General features: G+C 39.6%; 2 protein-coding genes across 3 annotated transcripts in view; one reads left to right on the top strand and one right to left on the bottom strand.

The window, feature by feature from the left end:
- The window catches only part of LOC125231602 (myosin-2 heavy chain, non muscle), a 163,434-nt gene extending 156,070 nt beyond the window's left edge, over nucleotides 1-7,364 (bottom strand). The window contains exon 1 of the mRNA XM_048137095.1: nucleotides 7,204-7,364. Within this exon, the coding sequence (XP_047993052.1) occupies nucleotides 7,204-7,212 (9 nt within the window). The 5' untranslated portion in view covers nucleotides 7,213-7,364. The remainder of the gene's footprint in view (nucleotides 1-7,203) is intronic.
- Nucleotides 7,365-9,106: 1,742 nt separating this feature from the next.
- On the top strand, nucleotides 9,107-16,005 carry LOC125230480 (palmitoyltransferase ZDHHC23-A). 2 transcript variants are annotated; one of them, XM_048135648.1, is made up of 7 exons: nucleotides 9,127-9,187; nucleotides 9,270-9,471; nucleotides 11,102-11,311; nucleotides 11,767-11,844; nucleotides 12,006-12,182; nucleotides 14,876-14,979; nucleotides 15,731-16,005. In XM_048135648.1, the coding sequence occupies exons 2-7, from the start codon at nucleotides 9,278-9,280 to the stop codon at nucleotides 15,769-15,771; spliced, it is 804 nt and encodes a 267-aa protein (XP_047991605.1). In that variant the 5' UTR covers nucleotides 9,127-9,187; nucleotides 9,270-9,277; the 3' UTR covers nucleotides 15,772-16,005. The 2 variants fall into 2 exon arrangements, with proteins under 2 accessions (XP_047991599.1, XP_047991605.1); XM_048135642.1 differs by having other exon boundaries at nucleotides 9,107-9,471.
- The last annotated feature ends 3,050 nt before the right edge of the window (nucleotides 16,006-19,055 follow it).

The raw sequence follows: 19,055 nt of genomic DNA, 5'->3' as shown, positions 1-19,055 counted from the left end.
CACTTTGTTACGGATTAATGCCTCCTCTACGCTACATATGATGTTTTCGTAAGGAACTCGTTTTGGGGTAAGCGCAAAATTCATGCCCTTTGACAATGAGGATTTACTCGTTTTAAAAGCTGATAAAGGAAACGCGACTGTAGTCATGGATAGGTTAGACTATGACAGCAAAATTCAGGCTCTTCTTGCTGATAGGAGTGTGTACAAACCCGTCAACTACAATCCTACTGCCAGGGTCACAACACGTCTGAGGAAGCTCATCAAAGAACACGAGGAGTTGTTTACTGGGGACGATTTTACCAATCTTCATAGGCCAAAAGTGGTACAACCACCGAAGTTGTATGGGCTACCAAAGGTGCACAAGTCTGGCATACCCTTGAGGCCTATTGTTAGTCAGATTGGATCTCCTTCATACCACTTAGCGAAGCATGTTGCGGGTGTATTGCAAACGCTAGTAGGGAAGACTACGTCGTTTGTAAAGGACTCTCGTCATTTTATTGACATTGTGAAGACCATAAAATTGGAACCAGAGGAGATTATGGTGAGTTTCGACGTGGAGTCGTTATTCACCAATGATCCATTAAGGGAGTGTCTGGGCATTGTTAAGACGAAACTCGTGGAGAACGGTCATCCTGAGGGGTACGTCACGCTGTTGGAGCATTGTCTGGAGGGGAATTATTTCCTCTACCATGGACAGTTTTATCTGCAGGTGGATGGAGTAGCAATGGGCAGTCCAGTAGCCCCAGTAATTGCTAACATATGGATGGAGCATTTTGAAGAGTTAGCATTACGCTCCGGACCGCCTGTGATTACACTGTGGAAGAGATACGTAGATGACGTGTTCTGCATTTTGAGGGGCAGCTCCGATACAGTGGAACGGTTCGTTGACCATTTAAACTCCATCCATCCAAAGGTAAAGTTTACCTTCGAGATGGAGAGCGACAGATCCCTACCTTTCCTGGATGTAAAGTTGAAAGCTAAACCAGATGGAACCCTGGCACACTCCGTATACAGAAAGCCCACCCACACTGACAGGTACCTGCAAGCTTCTTCCCATCATCATCCGAGACATCTGCAATCGGTGGTCACATCCCTGGTTAACAGGGCTCGAGACTTATGTGACTCTGAACACTTAGACGAGGAGTTAGCCCATGTTCAGAAGGTGCTGAGGAAAAATGGGTATTTGCAGACAATCCCGCGCAAGACTAAGAACAGGCAACCAGCCTTTTTGCCGTATGTGAAAGGGATAACGGATAAAGTTGGATCAGTACTAAGAAAAGTCTCCATTAAGACTGTATACACACCGTTATCTAAAAGTAAAGTAGCGAGTCTCTTACGCAGTCCTAAGGATGTCATTCCGTACCAAAGTCCGGGTGTCTACAAGATAGATTGCAGTTGTGGAAGTGCGTATATTGGCCAAACAAAGCGCAGCGTTCAAGAGAGGGTGAAGGAACACATAGCGGCAGTTAAAAATCGCCATATACACAAATCTGCAATCGCCGAGCACTTGCTTACTGCGGAAACGAATCACTGGATTGAGCTACACAAACCCAAAGTTCTTTCCACCGAGCGACACTATTATCCCCGGATTGTGAGGGAGGCGATCGAAATTAAAAATATCCTAAAAACTTTAACAGGGAAGACGGGTATAGATTATCGCCAACATGGGGACCAGTGATTCAAATGTTCAAACCAAAAGATCTATCTTCGGACCAGTGCGCGGATGTTGTGAGTGCTGTGTGTCGTGCGGTGGGAAATAAACAATAACTAAAAGCGGGTAGATTATATTTATTTGTCTACCCCGAACATTTATATAAATTAATATCGGGTAGTTTTGTGTTGTTTACATCTCCGGTGACACTTTGCTGGGACGTCAGTCTTCCGCGACCACGGCCAGTGCAACCTGGCCGAAACGTTGGGAAAAAAGGTAAAAATAATGTTAATTAATCGCGTTCGACCTGTGTGTGACTTTAAATATGTGTACAAAGCGCGAGAACTTAAAGTGTTATAAGAGTAATTCGAATAAATCATCCTTTTGAGTCTCAAAGAGCCATTTCAAGTGCTGTAATACCAGGGGAGGCTCACTCCGCGATTCTATCGCCGCGCTACAAGTACATGCCGGCGGCCGCGAGTTCGCGGCCTAATCAGGGGTGGCGCGCGTTCTCACGGAACGCACGTTCGCACTTTCTAATGTTACTTTACGTCGCGAGTTTTTTTTAAGGTTCATATGCAATGTCCGCGTGTGGAATGGCTAATAATGCTTACTTAAATAGATATCATGAATAAAATAAATACCATAGGATATTTTTAAACAGATCTACTACTGATTAACTCCCCCAAAAAGATTCAATAAGGCTTGTGATGTCGGAACTCAAACAAAAATATATATACCTAGAAAGTACCCAAGACTTGAATATAATAGTATAACATTTTATCTGAGTATTAATTCGTTTTAGTCCATAGGCAACCCTATCGCCGGGCGCCGCGCACGTGCGGCTCGTTTCTTTGTAAGAGTTTTGTAGGCATTTAAAAAGGCGGCATGTCGTGAACATCAAAGCAGTGGGCCTTCTGTACTTGTACTATTATATATTCTGTGGTAGTACCAAGTCATTGCCGCGCGCGTAGTCTAAGAAAGCGCATAATAATATTATGTATCGTAGGTAAGTAAGTATTTTATATTGAATATAGGCAATCAAGAAACCACCCACGCCATAGAATGGAATTACCTTACCCCACAGCGACAGTTTGACCGAGTTTCGACCGAAATTTAGTACAATAAGAAAATAATTATTATATATCGTAGACACACGAGCTCTAAAACGTGTCTAAAATTCCCATACTATAGAGTACCCTGTCAGCTAGATTAGTCTCACACCTTAAATGTCCGACTATTTGTTTTATTTTTTCAACGGCCAACAAAAAAGCGATTGCCCGATTGTCCGAAACGCAATAATCACGACTCCGTTCCGCGTGCTGACGATCTACGAAAGATATTCACTAAAGTCATTGCAACGTGAATATGCCTATTGGTGGACACAAACCTCTATTTTAATAATCAACTTCGAATCGAAAGAATCTGTCACCAAAACCGTCTTCTATCGATTTATGACACTTTTTAAAATGGTATGTAGAAACAAAAAAATACATAGAACGAGATACCACGGCTGATGCACCTTGCACCTTCTAACATCCGTCAGCCCAATGACATTCAAAAGATCGCCGGTCACTTTTGATTGGGTCAGCTCAGAACTCTCAGGAGTAGGGAGGGAGTAGGTAAGGAGGAGTAAAGTATGCTGGATGAAAAGTTTGATGATGATAGATTGATAATTCCAATTTGACAACAGTCCATAATCTCATAGTATCTGACAGTGCCCCATGGAAGGCCAGATTTTAACTGGGCAAAATTTAATGCATTGTCAGCAGTTTTTATGAATAGCAGTCATGGGAACGGCTTGTGCTTGACCTTTCCTTTTTATTGCGGTAGCATTACGTTAATTAGGAGTTCCAGTAAAAATTATATTGAGTATGTGCAAGAAATATCAACACATATATTTGAGGTAGAAATATCTATAGGTCCAACAACACAGATATATATCTAGTATATCTTGAGCTTCCTTGCTTGATTCCGTACTCTCGGTAAGGCGTACGTCTTTTCTTTTTGGTTGATGAATTAATCCACCATTCCTGACATATAGGTTGGTATCCGTAAGTTTGTTTTTATTTAGTACAGTCAACCAATTGGAACTATGTCACCGTGACGTTAAAAATCAGATTGTAAAAAAATTTCTTACTGCTTGTCAGGTTCTTATTTGCTGACTGTACATATATTATACTATACCTATTTAGCCTGACTACGTACACGTGTTAATTTCCCTGAATACGTCAAAAAAATATATACGTTCTTTCTCCAACTACCCTCAACACAATAGACCTGAGAGAACAAGCAACATCGAACGTTAACGTCTTCAGCGCAAAGTTGTATCGTAAATTTATTACCCGAAGTGTTTCTTAAGTGGGTATAAGATTTCGGCAAAAAGAGCAACTTTGATTTCAATAATAACATCTTTGCCAAGAGAAGGCTCTGACATCAGCATCGCAAAAAATGCTACGAAGATCGTTCACACCGTCCTGCCAGATAATGAAATGCTAGCAGATATGTCACTCGAACGAACGGAACCTGTCTCACGTCCGGGAATAAAGTACCTCTATTTACACTATCCACTGGCTTGCTTGGAGATGGAGGGGCGTAGTGCTAAAAGATATGGCTGAGTGCAGTGTCCGAAGACGACGTCAAGGATAGGGCGAAGTGGAAGCGGATGACACGGAAAGCTGACCCCACCACCGTGTGGGATTCATAGCTTGGAAGAGAGAGAGAGAGAGAGAGAGAGACTGACTTGGAAGATGAATTGGTGGAGGATACAGTAGAGTTAAAAAAACCGGCCAAGAGCGTGTCGGACCACGCTCAGTGTAGGGTTCCGTAGTTTTCCGTATTTTTCTCAAAAACTACAGAACCTATCAAGTTCAAAACAATTTTCCTAGAAAGTATTTATAAAGTTCTACTTTTGTGATTTTTTTCATATTTTTTAAACATATGGTTCAAAAGTTAGAGGGGGGGACGCACTTTTTTTTCCTTTAGGAGCGATTATTTCCGAAAATATTAATATTATCAAAAAACGATCTTAGTAAACCCTTATTCTTATTTATTTACCTATCCAACAATATATCACACGTTGGGGTTGGAATGAAAAAAAATATTAGCCCCCACTTTACATGTAGGGGGGGTACCCTAATAAAACATTTTTTTCCATTTTTTATTTTTGCACTTTGTCGGCGTGATTGATATACATATTGGTACCAAATTTCAGCTTTCTAGTGACGTTACTGAGATTATCCGCGGACGGACGGACGGACGGACGGACGGACAGACAGACATGGCGAAACTATAAGGGTATAGTTGACTACGGAACCCTAAAAAACACCAGTGCACGCCAAGTGTCCAATATAAATTACACGACTCTAAAACAGGCCAGATAATGATTTAATATAAATCATTATGATAGCCGAGATGTAAGATTACGATGTGTGGTGCATCTGTTATTTTTACCTTATCCGTGGATCTGTCTTGTTTGCTAGTGGTTTCAGAACAAGAAACTGTGCCTTATATGGAGTAATGATGGCACCGCGATTCTGATTATTTTGACCGCGGTTTGCCAATAAGGAGATGGGAAGTGAAATAACAGGCTTTTAGAACGTAACAGTAATTGAACAATAAATCATTAATGTAATAGATAACTACGGGGTAGCTGTAGTAATCAGCAGGATAAAGAGAACACTGCAACTTTTATTCCTACTTTTAAAAAATAGACCAGGGTAAGTACAATAAAATTATTAGTTGCACGTTGCACCGCATCTCCTTTGCAACATAAGCTGATACAATGTCAACTTTGAACAATTTAAACAAACTGGTTTTAGCCGAAAACGTTGACAAGTTAGTATAATCTTATATATGACGATAGGTGCCTGTGACATAATCCAGAAGTTAACAAGCAGGAAGACTAATCCACATTTACGGAACAAATACCTCGACCAAAGCATTAGGCTGGTAAACCGGCAAAACCGACTGACTCCAAATCTTAACGCTCTTGGTTTTCAATAAACATATATGCCTAATTGCCTAGAACAATGAGGCACACTGAAAGGATAGGACTTAGGACAGATGTCGCCTCTGCCCCCACTGTAGGTACGGAGTATGTTTCCAAGTCGGCAAAAACGCCACTATGTTTGATAAAAATGTTTTGTCTCCTCAATGGTGTTGATGGTTGTGATACTTGCGATATGATTATTAGAATAGCAACATGAGATGGCCATTGTACATCACATCTACATCATACCTAAATAAGTAGATATACTTACATTTATTTAGAATATCTGGGCGACCGAGCTTCGCTCGGTTCTATTTTAATATATCACGTCTTTAGATAAAAAAAAACTTATAAATACAAAAACAAAAAAAAAGACAAAAAACAAAAACTTAATTTCTGGCCGGGATTCGAAACCCTGACACCTACGATCTATCTGCGTACATTAGACCGACCTCGTGCGACTGAGCTACGCGGAATCGATGCGCGCGCGGCGAAATTAAGGACCATATTTTACGTTTACAAATGCGAAAGAAAAACTCAAGAAAACTCGAAAATTCGCGTTTTCCGGGATCTAAGGCTACGCTAGATCGATTTTTCACCCCCGAAAACCCCCACAAAACAAATTTCAGCGAAATCGTTAGAGCGGTTTCCGAGATCGTCGGTATATATAAATAAATAAATAAATAAATAAATAAATAAATAAATAAATATACAAGAATTGCTCGTTTAATAGTATAAGATATCTACTTTTTAGGTAGGCAGCGCCAGCAGAGCAGAGCTCTAATTCAATTGAGTCCTAATTGGTGTTAACGGTGTAGACGTGTTTTGCCAATTTATAGGAGAAAATTGTTAACGAATTGCGAGATAGAAAAGTAAGTCAGTTACAAGAATTAGTTATACCTATGTTGACTAATAGTTTATTTACTTTCCTAGGAAATCTATCCTTTTTATTTAGATGTATTTGGTTTAGTGAGTAAATTAATGCTGAATGTGAGCTACTTAGGTCGTCGGAAAGCTAATGCCGGAAATGCTTGCAAATAATAAGCACTTTTATAGTTACCCACCTACGCTTCCTAAGTCTGTAGCCTGCTTAGGTACTTATGATGTCTACCCTAGCAGTAGGTATGTTAAAACCCTACATATGTAGGTACTGTACATCTACTATAATTATGTATGATTCTATTACGTACTGTGAGCATAGATTGGGAAACTGTGTGGCTTCTCCGTTTGACCCGTTGATTAACGTCAAATTAACAAGTGCTTCCTTCAATGCCGCGGCAACAACCAAATGACTTGAGGAAACCCTTGCCAATCGAAAACAATAAAAAAGATCGTTAAAACGGACTCCTAATCTCGCTATACCCGCAGCAAAGTTAAATCTTACTGCAAGTGGCAATTACTTTCGTAAAATAGTAGTGCAATTTTTATCTACAAATCCAATTCGCAACGAACGAAAAACCAAAACTTAACGCGTATTTAAAATCTGTCCTTGACAGTGATTTCCATAGTTTCCATCGCGCTATAATTCATCTAAACTACTAAAAAATAATGTCTCACTCACCTTCGACATGTTGAACTATTAAACACTTCACTCCATGCCAAATAGTCTTTATTATTGTTCTACACATTCAAAATCCAGAATCATAGTCGGTGCGGTGTATTACCGTCAAACTCGCGATCAATACTGAAGCGCCGTTGCCGATACACGGGCGTCCGTGTACGCATGCGTCGCGATGACTGACGATGGCAAGGCGCATGTTCCATCGAACGGAAATTTAATGTGACCTTTCCTGAACCGTAATGCAGTGTAGGAAGGCGTAGTAATCGTCTGTGTATCATCGTTTATATGATTGTACGGTTTACATACGGTGTGTGTATGTGGTACATACATTACTATTACTACTATTAGATACATGAACGATGATCTGTGATGTGCTCCGAGGCCACCTATAGGACAATGACAATTGGCAAAGTAGCATAATCCCCACATTGCTAACTTGCTACTGGATTTTGAGATAAATAACATGTTTAAATACTTTACATCGATGTACGTAGGACCTAAACCTTTCAGCTTTCAGTTCAGAAGCGGGGAAAGCTACTCTTCTACTCAACTTGTACCGAAATTTCGTAACTCGTGTAGATTTAAACGCACTTTTTTACGCACTTGTATCGTAATGTACTATTTAAACTTACCCGTTGTTTTTAAGTGTATTTTCCGCACAGTTCTTTTTACCTTCATTACCTGTTCGTTATTTAAGTAACTGTTCAGTGTAAAATGCTTATTACAACATAATATAGATCGTATACAATTTGTGTTTATAATAGGATAGCAAACTACCAAATTTTGACGCTAAATGGCCAGTTACCTACTTAATGGCCAAACCAGACGGAATGATCAAACTGGCCGATTTCCAACTTAAAGTACTAACACATGACCGCACCAATGTCATCCACATTTTGTCAAAAACTGAACTGTTTAAAGACGTTGCAATCTCGATTTCGGGACTGCGATTTGTGTTTAGAAGAACCGAATTTTGAAGCTAAATAGCGAGTTAACAAATTAATGGCCGGTACTGACGGAATGATCAAACAATTTCCAACTTAAGCTAGGAACGTACTACGCGGACGTCCGTCGTAAATCGACCGCGACCGCGACCGATCAGTGTGCACGGTCACCAAAACATCCAGCGAGCCAGATTTCGATCGGACGTCCATGCGCTCAAGGCCACGTCCACGTCCATCGACCGATAGTTTGCATGAAGCTAGGAACATACTACGCGGACGTCCGTCGTAAATCGACCGCGACCGCGACCGATCAATGTGCACGGAACAAAACATCCAGCGAGCCAGATTTCGATCGGACGTCCATGCGCTCAAGGCCACGTCCACGTCCGTCGACCGATAGTTTGCACGGTTATAGCTAGGAACATACTACGCGGACGTCTGTCGTAAAACGACCGCGACCGCGACCTATCAGTGTGCACGGAACAAAACATCCAGAGAGCCAGATTTCGATCGGACGTCCGTGCGCTCAAGGCTACGTCCGCGTCCGTCGACCGATAGTTTGCACGGTTATGTGTATTTCCATTGTCCAGATTCCCGTCCGCGGTCGATTTACGACGGACGTCCGCGTAGTGTGTTCCTAGCTTATATGTAATTTCATTGTCCAGATCCCCGTCCGCGGTCGCGCGACGACGGACGTCCGCGTAGTATGTTCCTAGCTAAGTGCTAAGTGCTAACACACGACCGGTCGTCAAAAACGGAACAGTTAAAAACATTGTAGTCTCGATTTCGGGACTGCTTGCATACAATACAAATTCTATTATTTGTATATTGTAGTAGTGTTGACGGGTGGCTGTTAGTGGCCCTCTGCATATTGGCATGCTTCTGGCAGCTTTATAATAACCCTGATTTATTGACGCTGGAAACCCCGACCCAAACGTCACTGTCAACGTCAAATCAAAACCAAGTTGTTGCTTCTCGGCTAGGATGCTAGACGGCTTTAAGTAAATATTTGTTTTTGGAAAATACAAATTAACCAACACGTAATAAACACTATTGACGTATATTTTGTGAATATCACACGCAGTATATGGTGAACATTTATATATTGCATGGTGATTACAGCAGAAAACATGGAAGAGTTATTGTCATACGGAGCAAACAAAAGTAACAAAAAGAAAGTGGAGATGGATAAAATACTACCGTTTGTTATCCTGCCGCTTTTGCTGCTTTTAGCCGCTTGGTCACGAGCGTTTACAATAATCGTCATGGTAGCTATAGCTATGGGAGCTCTCTACGTTTATTCGAGGCCACGTCAGAAAAATAGGTAAGTACAAATTATTTTAAGTAGTTTATCTGCTGCTGGTATAATAAAATTATCCTAATGTTTTTGTAGTTATCTGTGATCACACGTGTATTGAATGTGATGTACATAGGTTTAATTCATAGCCATATGAATGAAAAGTATGACATTGGATTATTCTGTTTGGTAATTAGTATGTATGCCCATCCTCCTCCCACACCCCACATCATCCCACTACAGTGCTGGCCATATTACTCACAAATTTGATATACCGGTGACCTGCCTGATAAAATCCTTCTCTCGTTCTTTGCCCACCACGGAGTTAATAAACATTTGTCAAGCCATTAATAATTAATATCTTGAGTGACATCTTGAGGTTATAATTTATCCTTAGTAGTTATTGATTAAATCTAGATCAGATTAGATATTAAACAGGTCAGTTTACTTACAGTTTGTCAAGTCATTTTGTTTGCTAACCATGAAAAAGCAACAAATGTAAAATATATATTGCGTATGATTATGGCCCCATAGAAAATTTAAATAATAATTACCATTATTTTAATATTCACTTGTTTGTTCTTTTAATTTTTCAATAAGTGACAATTTCCAATCAGTGCTTTTATTAATATTATTTCATTTTACTCCTTAATATGTGTATACTGAACACATATACAGGGTGGCCCATTCAAATCGGTCAGTATGGGAAAGTCTGAAACTATAAGACATACGAAGATTTGTTCTTAGGAACCATGTCACCGATTTTGATAAAAAGAAAAACTGCATTCATACAATTAAAAAAAAAAGTGTACCCAGCTGGGGAATCGAACCCGGTTGTTTTGAAAAAATAAACTTACACTATTTCTATTCAGATATCGTTTGTGTAGGTCTTAAGCAGTAAATATCTCTAAGAAAGATAATGTCTAAAATGAATAAAATGCATTTTTTTCACATACTTTAATTTATCATAGTAGGTGTTCAAAGTGACCACCGTTACAATATTCAGCAAGTTCACTTCATCTTTACAACAGTGTACAAAAATAGCTATAACAGCGTTGAAGACCTAAAAGTAGCCATAGAGTCAACTTTAACGCAGATTCACCACATGAAGATACAAAATGCAATAGTAAGATCGTTACCTAGACGTGTTGAATATTGTATTGAAAAAGACGGTGGTCACTTTGAACACCTACTATGATAAATTAAAGTATGTGAAAAAAATGCATTTTATTCATTTTAGACATTATGTTTCTTAGAGATATTTACTGCTTAAGACCTACACAAACGATATCTGAATAGAAATAGTGTAAGTTTATTTTTTCAAAACAACCGGGTTCGATTCCCCAGCTGGGTACACTTTTTTTTTAATTGTATGAATGCAGTTTTTCTTTTTATCAAAATCTGTGACATGGTTCCTAAGAACAAATCTTCGTATTTCTTATAGTTTCAGACTTTCCCATACTGACCGATTTGAATGGGCCACCCTGTATTGTTTGATGAAATAATCAATCCACAGTTTGAATTTAAGTATTTTTTATTTGCCTGCCCAACAGGTTGCCCAACATGCTGGGGACAGCATCTAACCAATTTCGCGGGTGCCCACCGGGTTCTTGGTTGCGAAATTGTTAATAAATATTGCAAATTATTTCTTTTCCAGGTCACCATTCTTCTTCTCCTGGTCACTCGCTTCAGGGATATACATGTTCCTGGTGTATGAGTTTGGTGTGATGCATTTACTAGAGATCACGCAACTGGAGAACTTTGTGTTCCTCATACTTCTGGCTTGCACTTGTTATTTCTTCTATAAAATGAAGGCCATTGCTGACTTTGAACTAGCCACTGGATCGTCTAAGGGAAAGGAATACAGGTAAGACGAAGCTAACATAAATAAAAACCGGTGGAAGCATCAGAATTAAATAGAAACAAAATTAATGATCCATCTGTGTATCTCTTCTTCCCGCTATAAAGGCGCGATTGGTACATAAGAGAGGTTAGGCAGATTTATTGCAGTTGTTTTTAGATATTAAACACAAATAAAATCAATAGAGAATAAAAATGTATGATGTTTCAAAAACTTCTGTTATGCCTTTCAATATGAGACTTAAAGTCGCCGTCAATAGAAATTATGAACAATGTAAACGAACAATGGTTGAAGCTAGGATCATGATGTGATATGAATTGACTGATTATCACATTTTTAAGCCAGTATTTGATTAGTAAGAATGGAAATTAAAGGCATTTTGAATACAAGGTTTGTTTACATTGTTCGCAAATTTTTGTTGACGGGGACTTTATGTAATGTGTTCCTTTATTCCTTTTCAGTCCAGTTTTGACATCTGACTCACATTACTGCCAGATATGTCAAATTGAAGTAAATGAAAGATTTTTCCATTCAATATGGTAAGTTGCTTTTTTTTAAATTAGTTAGCTACATAAGCAAGACCTTTTTTGGTTTTTATCCAATCCTCAATATTTCAACGCAGTTACATTCATCAAATTATCATGATCATTCATCACAGAAGGTATAACTGTATTTATTTGTATTGCTTTACAAATTTCAGGTGGGATTGTTGCGTGCTCCGGCCGAACTACCCGTGCTACCTAGCGGGCCAAATATTCGCCTTCGCTACTCTGCTGTTTGGCACCAACTTGGCCCTGACTTCCATATGCCAGCCGTTTGTACTGATTGGCACTATCCTACTTCCAGAGGACTGCCAGGATGTGTACTATCAGATGGAGTAAGTTCAGTACAGTTTGTATGAGTGAAGACTGGATGTTATTGGATGCTTTTGTTTTGGATGCTCCGCCCAAAGTACCCAAGCTACCTAGCACCAAGCGGGCCAAATATTTGCATTTGCTAGTCTGCTGCACTAACCTCGCCTTGACTTCCATATGCCAGCCGTTCATACTGATTGGCACTATCCTGCTGCCGGAGGACTGCCAGGATGTGTACTATCAGATGGAGTAAGTTCAGTACAGTTTGTATGAGTGAAGACTGCATGTTATTGGATGCTTTTGTTTTGGATGCTCCGCCCAAAGATAAGTCGTTCCAAAATATAGACCCTTTCTCTTCATCCAGACGTATTTTTAAATCACAGATCTCAAAGCAACTTACATGGTAGTGTCCCCCTCTCACACGCGCACACACACACACACACAAACACACACACACACACGAAAACACACACACACACACACACACACACACACACACACACTCAATCACAAAATCCCACGAAATTATGATCAATAAATTGTAGATTGAGAATGTAATATAACCTACAAATGATTTTCAGCCCGTTTTTAGGGTTCCGTAGTCAACTAGGAACCCTTATAGTTTCGCTATGTCTGTCTGTCCGTCCGTCCGTCCGTCCGTCCGTCCGTCCGTCCGTCCGTCCGTCCGTCCGCGGATAATCTCAGTAACCGTAAGCACTAGAAAGCTGAAATTTGGTACCAATATGTATATCAATCACGCCAACAAAGTGCAAAAATAAAAAATGGAAAAAAATGTTTTATTAGGGTCCCCCCCTACATGTAAAATGGGGGCTGATATTTTTTTTCATTCTTACCCCATCGTGTGATATATTGTTGGATAGGTATTTAAAAATAAATAAGGGTTTACTAAGATCGTTTATTGATAATATTAATATTTTCGGAAATAATCGCTCCTAAAGGAAAAAAAAGTGCGTCCCCCCCCTCTAACTTTTGAACCATATGTTTAAAAAATATGAAAAAATTCACAAAAGTAGAACTTTATAAAGACTTTCTAGGAAAATTGTTTTGAACTTGATAGCTTCAGTCGTTTTTGAGAAAAATGCGAAAAACTACGGAACCCTACACTGAGCGTGGCCCGACACGCTCTTGGCCGGTTTTTTGTTTGTATAATATTGTATATAATATTATTACAATCTATACATAAGTTTCAAATAACTTAAAATCACTATTACTTACTTATTTTTCCTATTCCTTTATATCATAATGTACAATGTAAATATGGACAGCTCAAGTCACACGTCTACCCTCTGATGATATTTATGTATAAATTCTAGGGAGTTCTGTTATTGGCTATACTTATATTAAAGTATATATCTAATTGTACTTTTTTTATTGTAAACGCTGTTGAACTTCTCAATAAATTAAAAAATTTAAAAAATTAAAGTACCCAAGCTACCAAGCGCCTAGCGGGCCAAATATTTGCGTTTGCTAGTCTGCTGTTTGGCACTAACCTCGCCTTGACTTCCATATGCCAGCCGTTTGTACTGATTGGCACTATCGTACTTCCAGAGGACTGTCAGGATGTGTACTATCAGATGGAGTAAGTTCAGTGAAGTTTGTATGAAGTCTAGAACAACTAATCATGCTACCTGGCAACCAAATATTCGCGTTCGCTACTCTGCTGTTTGGCACCAACCTGGCCTTGACTTCCATATGCCAGCCGTTCGTACTGATTGGCACTATCCTGCTGCCGGAGGTCTGCCAAGATGTTTCAGTTCAGCAGACTTATTTTTTATCAAGCAGAAATTTCCGTGAGCATTAATTATTGTGACTAATATCTAGAGTGAGGATAGTTTTTAAGTTTACTAACAAATCTATGGGATTACGCCTGAAATATTTTTTTCAGTACAGATGTTGTTTTTTTTACGCACTAGTGCGAGAAGTGGTTCATTATATGCCAAGTCGAAACTTCGGAGGCTCATCTGTACTGAAAAACGTCGTACGATACACGTGCGAAAAGGAAATTCGTAACTCGTGTCGATTTAAAACACTCCTTTCGGTCGTGTTTTAATTTATCGCCACTCGTTTCGAACTTCCTTTTTTACGCACTTGTATCGTAATGTACTATTTTCATTTCATTTCAATTAATTTTTAAACTAGACGAAAAATAGGAACAATCACACCTTTGGCAGGTCTCGTACCTGCGACCTTCTGGAACACCGGTCCAGCTTAGTTGGTCACAGCAGACCAACATCTACAGAGGCCAAGTCCATTGTTCCTTTAGTTAAACTTTAGTAAGTTTAATAAAGTATGTACGAAGTCTGACTGTGCTGCCTGGCGAGCCAAATATTGACGTTCGCCACTCTGCGTTTCGGTACCAATATGGTTAGAACCTACAGGTCTTTTTAACGCAAAAACGACGGGGTGTTATAAGTTTGACGTGTCTGTCTGTCTGTCTGTCTGTCTGTCCGTCTGTCTGTCTGTCTGTCTGTCTGTCTGTGTGTCTGTCTGTGGCATCGTAGCTCCCGAACGGATGAACCGATTTAGATTTCGTTTTTTTTTGTCTGAAAGCTGAGTTAGTCGGGAGTGTTCTTAGCCATGTTTCATGAAAATCGGTCTACTATGTCGCAGTCGGCGGTTTTTTCAAAATTTTAATTTTGTGGTTAGGTTATCCGATATCGAGATTCCGATTCTAAAAATGTTCCTTTATTTCCAGTTTGGCGATATGTTTCGCCACGTCGGTGTACGGAGTGGGGTACCTGCTCATCATTACGTTCTTGCTGCTGCACCAACTCCTGGTTTACATACCTAAATATAGTGGTAAGTACATGGCAGTGGCGGAGCGTCGATACAACTCGATTCCCAACGGGTTCCCTAAAATTATCTAGTATCTGCAGAAGTCCATACAGAAACCCTTCCGGCTTTACCAACGAAAATTTTCACGCCCCGCCACTGGTACATGGTCATCTAATTAAATTTACCAACACACATACATACATGGGAAGTTGGAGCAAAGTTTAGTGAAAACACAATAGGGTATAACTGCATTTAAAATAAATTATTTCATACCAGGTATGAAGCAAAGCACCGGAAGATTAATATGTATAAAAACGTACACAACAGTTCGTTTTAGATGCGATTTAATATTTTATAAATGTTACAGAACTATAAAAAAGTAAGACAAAAGTCACTGTCGCGGCGTCATTGCATTTAATTTTATACAAATTCCATAGTAACAAATCGTTTTAACCTAGCATAATATAATGAGAGCTGACAAGCCGCCGGCGGACGTGTCGCAGTTGTTAGCTCATTCAGCATACTGTTGTTGTCGTGTGTCAGTGACAATATTAGGGATAAATTCTGTTCAGGGTACGTACGCTCACGAAACGAAACTCTCGTAGATATCTATCTCTATCGCTCTTGCGTACTGGCGCGACAGAGCCAGACCTTTCGTGGAGTTTTCGTTCCAGAAATGCCATTCGGCTACGGCACCTGTTCAGTATAAATATAAATTTTTACTGATTATACATATTTTGATGGATCCTAAATCGTTTTTTTTTTCTGATTTCAGAACCTCAGTGGCGGAAGTTAGTCAACGTGCTGAATGTGTGAAACTAACATTAATGTTCAACTGAGAAGCAATTTAAGAGACTGAATCGTGTATTTTAGTCTGTCAAGTTTCCGTCACTAGAAAAAAGGGGCAAAAAAAACAGTGCGCGTAGTCTCTCCACGCGGAAGAAGTGAAGCTTCGTAATTTGTTTTTCAAAATTCGAGTTGGCAACACTGAGCCTTAACAATTTTAACTATAAAACTCCCGTGAGACTCATACATATTTAAAAATATTTTAAGCGGGTTACTCACGTATTAAGTCGATATAGCGTTCGACATGTTTCGGTTCAATTTCGAGAACCTTTCTCAAGAGTAGCGACACCCCGCCTTTACATGTCGAGAGCGCGACGCATACCATATCGACTGTCAGTTGGAGTCGCATTATTAGAAGTTTCACTTCATAAATGTAGGGATAATTATCGTATCGTATAAAAAAATGCGCTTTTTTCTAATGACGAACTATATTGTTCGGCTATAGTTTACTTATTGTAGTTGTATGAATATAATTAGAGTTCATTTTTTAACTAGGAACGCAGTGTTGTGTTAAGACTTGAGTCTTTAATCTGTGTCCCTTTAAGGTTATGAATGCACCTTTAAATTAACGGAGTTAAAAACATACTGTGTACAACTGCTGGAATAATTTTAAACACAATTTTAGAGAGAAAAAATGTGTAGGGGAATGTTTTTTTTTCAAAGGGGTTATATTTGTATATTAAATCATAGAAATAACCCCCACAAGGTGAATAAAGTTCGTAATTGAAATTCGCTCAAAGCAAGACTAGTTTTTATTAATTATTTAGCGTTTAAAGCATTGTTAAGTTCTTGTAAGAGCAATATCTATATATTAATTTATTTTATATCTAAAATTACATAATATTATGTGGATACGGGAAGCGAAATTTGATGGAGATTAGTATTCTATTTACCCGTGATTCGTTTTTAGTGCGGAGCTCGGTCCTACTAGGCAAATAAATAAAATAATAACTATTATTTTGTATTAACCCTTCCAAGGCCGGATTAAGGGTAGAGCGAGTGGAGCGGCCGCTCTAGGCGTCGAATGGTAAGGGGGTGCCAAAATCGTCATTGCGTGGGCGCACACATAGCCCAAAATGGCGAGAGGAGCCGGAAATGAATTTGTGATTGTGATTCAGATTATCTGAAAAGTTGCACCACAATGCCACCATGTACAACATTCATAAGGTGGGAGCCGTTGCTACTGTTGCTAGGGCGCCGCGAAAGATGTTTCTAGCTCTTGACGAATCACATTGTTGCCAGGCCGAACGACAAAGACAATGTTACGTCGCTCTATCCAAACGCTCAGTGTTTATCCGCAATTCAAAGCGGAGTTCCTCTTAAAGCCAAAGGCGCAAAACGTCTCACAGAGGCGCAATTTTGTATGAGACAAAGGAGCGTAAGCGTGATGATAAACGCACTTCTAATAACCCAAATCTAAATACCCCAAAATATGCCGAAGGCCGAATAACAAGAGAGCATAATTAACCTATTTAATTCCAAGCTTTGCTCTTCCGCAGTTCTGCAATTAGAGTCGAACTTACAAACTTCTCCATGTCTGTCCGAGTTGGCCATTGCTGCAATTTGCTTTTCTCTCCCATGCCTTGCCTTGGCCCTGAACTAAAGCTCAAATCCGACTGTAATCAGTTATCGGTTTCTTGGTCTGCCAGAGCTTGGTCTTTGGCCTCTTTTGTTTTATCACAGCCATTTGTTCTTGTCCTAGTGAACTCCTCAATGAACACGCCGCACAGGAAAGCATTAACCTCGCGTACGTACCTATGTCATATGAAGACAGGGGCTTTTATAGAATCAAGCCCCCCTCCCCTTCCATAAATAATAGTAAAAATTTTCGCGCTCGCTTCGCTCGCGCTTACAATTTCTATCAATGCTCATACATGTGAAATGTTTTACTTACCTAGTCAAATGGTTGTGACCTTTCTGATGGACACAGCAAATCTATGAGCATTTTGGCATCGAACCCCCCAAAAAAGGTTAAACAAGGGGGCGCCAAAACTATATCTCGCTCTACCCTGATCGAGTGCGCGGGCCGGCGCTGAACCCTTCGTCTGTGTTTGATAAGGATCCTAACATAAGGCGTTGGACTTTAAAATAATAATACTGGGCGACCGAGCTTCGCTCGGTTCTGTTTCGTATCCTTGACATGTGTCGCCATCTAGTTCAAAAATGAATAGTACCTACATCGAGCGAAAGAATTCTCAGCCTTAACAACACAACTACTCCGCACGAGATGGCGCGCATTTCGCCACAAAAACTCAAATAGTGTATTTTTCTATTCGTTTTAGCCTTGACCTGTGTCGCCATCTAGTGTTTGCAATAAATAGTACTTACATCGACCGAAAGAATTCTGTCTTAACAGTACAACTACTGCACACGAGATGGCGCGCAAAGAAAAACGCATGAAAACTCGAAAATTCGCGTTTTCCGGGACCTAAGGATAAGTTAGACCGATTTTTCACCCCCAAAAACCCCCACATAACAAATTTCAGCGAAATCGTTAGAGCGGTTTCCGAGATCGTCAGTGTAAATAAATATATAAATAAATAAATAAATAAATATACAAGAATTGCTCGTTTAAAAGTATAAGATATCAAAGTTAATTGTTTTATGACAATTTTCTGACAGACACAGACGAAGGGTTAAGCAAAAACATCTCTAACAGTATCACAATGCTTAGGCAGTCGAGTAAGCGATGAGCTGTCGGCGAATTGAAACGAACAAGACAGTCGCTCCCGTGTAAATAGAATACGAGAAGATATTTTTCAGTACAGATGGTGTTATTTTTACGCACTAGTGCGAGAAGTGGTTCATTATATGCTAGGTCGAAACTTCGGAGGCTCATCTGTACTGAAAAACGTCGTACGATACACGTGCGAAAAGGAAATTCGTAACTCGTGTCGATTTAAAACACTCCCTTCGGTCGTGTTTTAATTTATCGCCACTCGCTTCGAACTTCCTTTTTTACGCACTTGTATCGTAATTCACTCTAAGACCAAATTAAATTATTTCATAGGAAATATTTTAATTTGTGTTTTTTAGTAGACACACTACTATTATTTAACTATAAACTGAAATAAATGTCATATACAAAGAAAAAATGACCAAGGCCTCCAAGTGTCCGATGCTGGATTCGAACCAGCGTACTCCGTTATAGCCACGGATGCCTCAAACCACTCGGCCAACCGGTCACGGCGGCAAGGGTCGAAATTTTCAAGTATATGACACAATTACCGAAGGCTAAGGCGCCCCCTGCCATC

The sequence above is a fragment of the Leguminivora glycinivorella genome, chromosome 1 (genome assembly GCF_023078275.1).
Source record: "Leguminivora glycinivorella isolate SPB_JAAS2020 chromosome 1, LegGlyc_1.1, whole genome shotgun sequence".
Lineage (NCBI taxonomy): Eukaryota > Metazoa > Arthropoda > Insecta > Lepidoptera > Tortricidae > Leguminivora > Leguminivora glycinivorella.
Note: the sequence above shows the minus strand (reverse complement) of the source record. Positions and strands in the feature narration are given on the sequence as shown.

Coding starts and splice junctions, on each gene's coding strand:
- LOC125230480 (XM_048135642.1), top strand. CDS start 9,257: ATGGTGATTACAGCAGAAAACATGGAAGAGTTATTGTCATACGGAGCA. Junction 11,845..12,005: donor AGATTTTTCCATTCAATATG/GTAAGTTGCTTT, acceptor TACAAATTTCAG/GTGGGATTGTTGCGTGCTCC. Junction 12,183..14,875: donor GATGTGTACTATCAGATGGA/GTAAGTTCAGTA, acceptor CTTTATTTCCAG/TTTGGCGATATGTTTCGCCA.